At 48.4% G+C, this 8,632-nt stretch overlaps 1 protein-coding gene across 1 annotated transcript; it reads left to right on the top strand.

Moving 5' to 3' along the window:
• Positions 1–3,742: 3,742 nt before the first annotated feature.
• LOC139348771 (alpha-2B adrenergic receptor) lies at positions 3,743–7,616 on the top strand. Its single transcript, XM_070989103.1, has one exon. The coding sequence runs from the start codon at positions 3,743–3,745 to the stop codon at positions 5,309–5,311; it is 1,569 nt and encodes a 522-aa protein (XP_070845204.1). The 3' UTR covers positions 5,312–7,616.
• The last annotated feature ends 1,016 nt before the right edge of the window (positions 7,617–8,632 follow it).

The following is an 8,632-nucleotide window of genomic DNA, read 5'->3' as shown; positions in this document are numbered from 1 at the left end:
TATTTTCAGAAACATCAAAGTTCTTCTGACTTTGAACGTGAGTCGACTGAATGAACTCAGCTCCTGAAGTTAGGTTTTAATTAGCAGGTATCCCAGCATGCACCGAGAGGCTGAGACAAACTTCCTGCCTGTCGCAGGTCAAAAGTCTCTCATTAGCTTCAAATACGGATGTTTTGCACATTTTCTCAGTCAGAATAAGCAGAACTGTTTGAACCTGAAGGTTCGAGTGAATAATTGTGTTCAGAAACGTTTGAATTCAGGTTCAACGTCGCTGCAAAACACATAAATCAGAGCAAAAGTTTCAGATGTGAGAGCTGAACGCAGCTCGTCAGGGAGAACGTTACTGCTGTTAGAGTATGTCAGCACAATCAATACTTCAAGTACTGAAAGTAAAAGTACTGCAGTGCAGTAAAGTGTCCCCTGTGTCTGCTGTCCTCTTGTCTCTGGTCTCTGTAGATGATTGTGTCTCATTTTCACTGAAACTAATGATTCTTTTCATTCTGGATCAATCAGCTGATCATTTGATGATGATGATGATGATGATGACGTTTCAGGCAGTTTTACATGAAAATGTCTTCATCAGCTGTCAGAACCACTGTTGGGTTGACTGATGTTTTAGTCCAATACTGGAGTAAATGTACTTCGTTACTTTTATAGTGTCGTTACCGCCGTGTCCTCTGTTCCGGCTCACGGTCGCGTGCTTCACTTGCTCCTGATCCTGGAGATGAGGCGCACGGGCGGACTCAGGCCGCCTGGAGTCCAGCTGAAGCTGCGCGTAAAAAAGCGCGTCCTCGTGCCTCCGGTAGCATCCAGCGCGTCCTCCTCCTCTGAGCAGCGGAGCCTCCAGCGGACCCGCGCCGACACATCAGCTCTTTATTCTTGTGATCTGGACAAAACTTCGGCTTCCGTCTCTGTTTTCGTGCGTTAACGCGGAGCTGCATCTTCCTCCTGCCCGGTGCTTCATCCCTGACCCTCCGCTTCAGTCTGTGCGCGTCAGACCATCCGGAGAGACTTTCCGCCTCGGTCTGCTGGACTCCCGCTGACGCATCGGCCGATAGGTTCGTCGAAATTCTGCATTTTCCTCCAAGAAAATCAACTTCTGAAGTTGTTGGCGCGGAGTGACGCACCGACGCAGCTGAAGTGAAGACCTACGTGTTACAGAGAAGCAGGTTTGAGACCATTTTACGCTTATTTTCAAATGTTATCTGAATGAGCTGCTGAGGTCGAAGCACTCATGTGAGCTTCAAGGATTCTGTAAAAAGTCCTTTTTTACTGTCATCCAGGCTGAACGCGCCAGATGTTGACTGTGAAAACATCTGTGTTTAAATGAGTGAAGAGAAAAGAAACCGTTTGGACCAGTGGGTTTAAGAATAGGTGGAGTTATTAGCCACGGAGCAGGCAGCTGTGCTCTCCAACCAAATCACACTGCTCACATAACTGATGGGGACAAAGACCTGCAGAGACAGACCAGCAGAATCTGTGATTTGATGGAAGAAGAAGGATTTGTACTCTGAGCTCTGACCTCCTGAGGAGGAAACATGTTAATGTGCCAGCTTTAAAAAACTGAACAATCAGCTGAAACATGACAAAATCTCAGTTTCATTAAATCTTGACAAAATCTACTTTTATCTGTTTGTGTTCACTGAAATAAAAGAAAAAACAAGCACTGAACAAACATGCAGACAGAGTGAGGTCAGCTTTATCAGCTGCAGCTGAATCCAGATCTGCCTCAGGTACAGTCTGAAGGGCTGAAGCAGCTTTATGGACACCACAGCATCACAGCTGAGCTTGTCAGGCTCCTCTCGTCCACAGCAGGTCCAGACTCTTCTGATCCAAAGCAAAGGACACGTCCTGTGAACAGAAGCAGACTCTGGGTGGGCGGCCATCAGAGGGGGGGAGATAACAGAGCGCGGGGGCACGAAGCAGGTCCACAGACATAAAGTCAGAAGAAGAATGAACGCAGGGCTGAGGAGGAACGTGGGGGCAGAAACACCTGCAGAGAGACGGAGGAGACAGGAAGCAGCAGAGGGAGGATGTCTGCTTAGCAACGAGTGTCAATGAGATAAGAATGAGTGAGGAGCTCAGTGCATCATGGGAACTCACCTGGCAGTCCACGCCTGCAGCAGCATCACTGAGAAGGTTCAGGCCTCACCTGAGCTGCCTCTAACTGTTAGCTTTATCTCAGAGGGGGGTCTTACATGTGGGGGGGTGAGACGCCCGGAGACTCCACACCTCCCTCCATCCTTACAGCGACTGGGATCTGCACATCCTGCCTGTTGTTTTCAGGTGAAACCACGCCCACCGCCGGAGCCTCAGAGGCTGCGTTGCCACGGAAACCGCCCTGATGCCAATGTGACAGCTGCAGGATCCTGGAAAACAGCGACGAGGCTCTGAATTTGACGAGTTTGCTGTTTATCAGATTATAAATGAGACAGGGATGAGTTAGCTGCTCCTGACGGCACGCTCAGCTGCTGTCTGGGCTGCAGTTAATTAAGAAGGGATGTTAATTAACAATTTGAGTCCAGTTATGAGGAGGTTGGAAAACACCAGTGGTTTACTGGTATGACAGCAAGTGAAGGGCATGATGGGAACGCAGCCGCCGAGGGCGTGGCTTCATCTGGAGATGCTTCCTGGTGGGGCCGCACTGAGCAGCGCCAGCTTAGCCACAATGCTAATGCTGTTAGCAGCTCTGTGTTTCGCCCACTCAGCTCAGCGCAGGTTCTTCTGCAGTGTCATGAACACACCTTTAAAACTTCCTCCAAAACACTTTTAATCGTCTGCATTTACAGAGCGTGTCGCTTTCACCCACAGTGCTTTATGACCTGCCTCTCACATGGCAGAGCTGCTCAGTGCAGCTCCTCCTGTGGACGAGCCGTCGAGCTCAGAGGTTCACAGAAGCACATGAGTCAGAGGTCCATCCAAATGCACATTTTAACCACATTCTCAGAAAAACAGCGACAGGAAATGGGAATAATGTGGGCTGTCCATGCTGTGAGTGTTTCGGTTCAGGGGATAATTCTGCAGTTTGTGCCGTTCAAAGCCGCTCATGTGACATCTCCAGTGGAGGAAGAAGTATTCAGAACATTCACTTAAGAAAGAGTACCAATAAAACACACACACAAAACTATAAAATACTGCATTCAGACACTTAGTGAGTTTACATGTACTGTCAGCTGCACGCAGTAAAAGTACAGAAGTACTGTCGTCTTCGTGCATGCGTGATTGTTCATACTGGAGCATTTTACTGTTGAGCTGCTGCAGGTGGAGCTGCTTTAAATATTTGTGCTGCTGATCTTCAGAAACGCTGAGTTAACCTTCAACAATGTTCATGTACTTTTATGTAAAATCTAAATATCTGGAAAGTAGTAAAAAGTACAGTGTTTCACTCTGAAATGTGGTGAAGTAGAAATATAAAGTAGCATTAAAGGAAAAAGTACTAGTACTTTAATAGTACAAGTGCACTTTGTAAAGTGTGTTCTGAATTTAGTTTCTGTTCTTGTTAAGTTTTGTTGCTTCTTGTCTTTAAATTAAATATATATACAGAATAATACAGAGTACATGCGCAGTAACTTTACTGGATTCTACTGATATCCGTCCTCATGTCTGTGTCTCCTCACAGGACAAAGCCTGCATGGCTTCACCTTGACTGAACCTCAGTCTCTCCTCTTCTCGAGGACGTCCTGCTCCTCCATGGTTGACCACAGAAACACCTCTCTGCTGTCTCTCAGTCGTTAAGAGCACGATGGCAGCCGCTGCAGATTCATCCTGCCTGGCGGAGCTCGGCGGACTCCCCAGCAGGAACGTCAGCCTCATCTCCGGCACGCGACCCTGCAACCGGAGCACCGTCAGGACCTCGCCTTACACCCCGCAAGCCACCGCAGCCTTCGCCATCGCCATCACCTTCATGATGATCCTGACCATTGTCGGGAACATCCTGGTCATCATCGCCGTCCTGACGTCACGATCCCTCAAGGGCGCTCAGAACCTCTTCCTGGTGTCACTGGCTGCAGCAGATATTTTAGTGGCCACGCTCATTATTCCCTTCTCGTTGGCTAACGAGCTGCAGGGCTACTGGGCGTTTAGCTCCATTTGGTGTGAAATCTACCTGGCGCTGGATGTTCTCTTCTGCACCTCCTCCATTGTGCACCTGTGCGCAATAGCGCTGGACCGCTACCTGTCGATCTCTCGGCCCGTGTCCTACGGCGCCAAACGCACTCCCTCGCGCATCAAGGCGGCCATTATCGTCGTGTGGCTGATCTCTGCGGTCATCTCTTTCCCTCCTCTTCTCACCCTGGACAAGAGCGAAGGCGGTGAGGAGGTGTGCGAACTAAACAACGAGCGCTGGTATATTCTCTACTCCACCATCGGCTCGTTCTTCGCCCCCTGTGTCATCATGATTCTGGTCTATGTGAGGATTTATCAGATCGCCAAGCAGCACACGCGCTGCCCGCCCGGACAGAAGCAGAAAGCGGTGGCGAGAGGTGAGCCTCGGAAGGTGTCCGAGCAGGCGCAGCAGAACGGAGATCGAGGAGGTACGACTACAAGTGAACAAGAACAAGTCCCGACCAGGACGTCTGGCTCGGATTCAACCCCGTCATCGCTTCAAAAGCCGCCTGGGAAACCCACGAGCCACGACACTCTGCACTACCCGCCCAACTCCAGCACCGCTCCAGTCTCAGAATCCACCTCCTCCCCCACGATCCCCCAACGGGAAAGCCAGATCCTCTCAACTGTTCCCCACAAAGAGCCCCAGACACGTCGTGACAAAGAGGGAGAAACGCTGCCCGACAACACCTCCAGCTCTGACTCTGACGGCGAGCTGGAGGCGGCTGAGGAGGGAGTCCTCAGAGCTGACGGCAAAGACAAGACCAACAAGGCCAACAAGCAGACTTTGGGACTGTCCCAAAGCAAAGGCTTTAAAGTTCAGGTGCGAAACCTGACCTGCAAGTACAAAAACACCATGGCCACAGCGTCTGGCACCAAAATGGTACCCGAGGACATCCCTAAAATTCAGGGGACGCCCATTTCCCGCCGCAAGGCCATGGTGAACAGGGAGAAGAGGTTCACCTTCGTGCTGGCTGTGGTGATGGGAGTGTTTGTGATCTGCTGGTTCCCTTTCTTCTTCTCTTATTCCCTGCAGGCGGTGTGTCCTGAGACCTGCAGCATCCCCAACCCCTTGTTTAAATTCTTCTTTTGGATCGGCTACTGCAATTCGTGCCTGAACCCGGTCATATACACCATCTTCAACAACGATTTCAGGAAGGCCTTCAAGAGGATACTGTGCCGGGACACGAAGGGCACGTTCTTCTAGACGGGAAGGTGTTATTATGCTGCGAACTGGACGCAAAGACGGTTTATCGGAGGAGGAGAAATCATGACTCTCTCTCTGTTTTTGCTTGGCATCGATCCTCTTCAGCACTGACATAAACACTTGTACATTAAGGAGGAAATTGCGACTGTTTTCTCTTCTTCTTGTGTTCGTCTGGACGCTGTAAGCTGAGTCAGAGCAGCACCAACAAAAGAGGAGATTTCAGAAAGCCGCAGTCAAGTGGCTGAATCAATTATCTTTAATGTTATTTAAGAATACAGTGTAATTGTATATTCATTGACTCTGAAGGAGAGCGATTTGATTATATTTTGAAGCGGAAGACAAGAGGATACAGGGTCTGTGTTCAGTAATTCAAAGTACAGACAGACTGTGGTGGTATATGTGTGTTTGTGGATGCATGGGAGAGGAGAGCTGCCTGAGGGTCTGACTGGAAGAGAGCAGCTATCACTAAGTGTCCTTTATCGGAGATAAAATGGGCACTCAAGGAACACAAGCTGGGGAAACGTGAGCGTCGTCCTGTGTCCTTCTCACTCTTTCCTCCTCTGTTTCTTCCTCCAGCTAAAGCTGTGGACGTGTGCGTCGATGGATGGAGCTTTTCCTCGTGCGTTCCCTCGTCTCTGAACCGCTGGATGTTAAACCTCTCGCTGGGAGATGCTCAGTAAGGTGATAGCCTTTAGGCTTTAACAGCAGAGCTGCACGAGGGATGGAAAGTCTTCATGTGGATGTGAAAGTTCGCTCGTCCCCCTTCCTTTCATCTTTCCTCCCTTCAATGTCGTGTTTTCCTCCTCACTAAAACGACGCAGGGAGTCAGAGCGTGTGTTTTCGGTACGCCGTCGCAGTTCGAGGCGTTCTCGTTGAGATTTTGATTTATTTGCAATATTTAATGAACACGCTGGACGGTGAGCTTTGCAGCCTTTCGGTGTGCTTGCTGCCAAAGCAATACAGACTGTAGCTGAACTCAGCGCTGACCCCGACGACCATCAGAATCCCTGATGAAGAGGCTCCTCCTCTGGACTGATCTGTGTGTGTGTGTGTGTGTGTGTGTGTGTGTGTGTGTGTGTGTGTGTGACTGAGGTTGCAGCTGCATGTTTTTCAGAAATGCACTTCTTATCTTTTGAAAGCCGAAATTTGCTTGAGTGAAGCGTTCAGTGTCTGTGGGAACACGTTAGCTTTTGTACAGCATTAGCTTAAACATAAACTGTATTCTTGCTTATTGTTCTGAAGTCCACCTGAAATTAACCTGCATGTTTTTCCTGCTCTGTGCATCATGTCCTGAGAAACAAGAGTTTACGGTCGTGCTAGCAGCTCTATGAAGCTGCATTTATGCACAGCGTGGTTTGTGCTAACATTAGCATGCTAATATGCTAACATGAGGATGTTCAGCAGGTATAATGTTTCACCGTCTTACTTTAGCATGTTAGCATGCTAACATTTGCTGAACACCAGGTCTGATGATGGTTGGTTTTGCAGGTATTTTCTCATGACTACATTTCATCCTGAGGAACATGAACGTCTGCAGGTCCTTCCTCTGTTCCCCAGACTGATCAGGCACATGAAGGGAACATGACAAAGAGTCCCGTGTTCCCTCGTTCCACATGTGCTCTTCACAGAAAAGGTGACAGCGTGCATTGCTGCACACTAATTGTTCCCCTGTGGTTTTAGCACAGTGCAGTAATAAAGCACAAGCAATGCATCGACAGCATAGCGTGACTTTAACGTGTGCAGGGTGGACGGACATGACAGAGGACAGAGACAGAGACAGAGACCGAGGACAGAGGACAGAGGACAGAGGACAGAGACAGAGACAGAAAAAACATCATTCGAACCATCAGTGTCTCCATGATGTCAAAAAACTGAATTCAGTCGTGTTGTCGCTGCAGTCAAACAGCGTCCTCAGCTCAGACGTTGAGTCCAATCAGATTGCAGCTCATTTCTAAACAGCCTCTCGGAGCCAATCGATTTGATTCGATTGGTTCTGCCTACATTTGTTAGCCCTTTACTGTTTGTGTCTGAGACCCTTGTGACAAGAATAAGAAGACACAGTGTCCTCCAGTCTGGACTTCCTCTGAAGACGCTTTGTTGTTGGTCTGCGGCACAAATTTGATCAAAACCCTTTTCTTCTTTCTTCAGTTTGGTGATTTCAGCTGGACCTTTCTGACATGTACCACTCAGTATTGGCTTGTATCTGCTTGTATCTTATATCTCTGCTCCTGTGTTAGTTGTGTCCCAGTGCTGTGCTTTTATTTTGAAATGGCTTTATATTAAGGGTTGAATAAAGGACGTGGTGGACTGTATGAGCGCTGCTTGTTGTTTCGGGGGGGGCTGGGATGGACTGTGAGCACCGGCAGAGCAGAGCGTAATGGAACCAGACACGGCGGCTTTGTGTCACTCACATCGTTTCAGGATGACAGTTTCTGTCGACCTTTGACCCGAATATGAAACACAGTACACTGACATGTGAGAGAGGCGACAGAAGAAACTGAGCCTGCGTGTTTGTACAGCACCACATTATCACACGCACACCTCATAATTGACCAAACCGCCCCCCATCGCCTGAAAACAAACAGCCGTGTGTAAAGTCACCGCTGACGACGAGCAGGACTCGTTAGCTGTTTGATCCCGTCAGCTCTGAGCTGCTGTTTGCTTCTCGCAGTGAAAACGCTTCTGATCTGAGTAATGAAATGTGCTGAAGCCTTCAGGTAGTGTCATTCGGTGAAATCAGGGCCGCTCTTATCGCCTCCTGATGACTCGATGATCCGTTTCCAGGAGCTCAGTAAACCTCTTGGATCTATTAAAGTCTGAAAACTTATCGGACAGGAAGCTGTGATGTCACTCGAGTCAGGATGAAGACGACGAGGCTGAAACTGAAACAGACGTGTTGGTGTGGAGTCAGAAAGGTCACTAGCTGCTAACGCGCCACAGTCTCAGATGCATTGTGGGTAATGTAGTTTTGACTGTTTTTGTCACAAACTGTCCCGTCTGAGTCTCTTCAGGTTATCCAGTTCTGAAGTTCTGTGATGGAGAATCACCAGGAACCGTCTCGTTACTCTGTCAGAGTGTTTTAAAGGTACTTGTACTGTAGTATTTCCACTTTGTGCTACTTGATTCTTCTAGACTACGATTTGGAGGAAAATAGTGCACTTTTTACTTCACTACGTTGATTTTAAAGCTGTAGTTACTTTGCAGATTCTCATTAATAGTACAGTATTAAAGTACCCCGCAGTATGTAAAGTAATTAAATCAGCTCCACCTTCACCAACTGCAACGTTAAAGTGATGAACACTTGAATGCATCATTAACTCT

The sequence above is a fragment of the Chaetodon trifascialis genome, chromosome 20 (genome assembly GCF_039877785.1).
Source record: "Chaetodon trifascialis isolate fChaTrf1 chromosome 20, fChaTrf1.hap1, whole genome shotgun sequence".
Taxonomy (NCBI): Eukaryota; Metazoa; Chordata; class Actinopteri; order Chaetodontiformes; family Chaetodontidae; genus Chaetodon; species Chaetodon trifascialis.
This window is presented reverse-complemented; position numbering and strand designations above follow the sequence as displayed.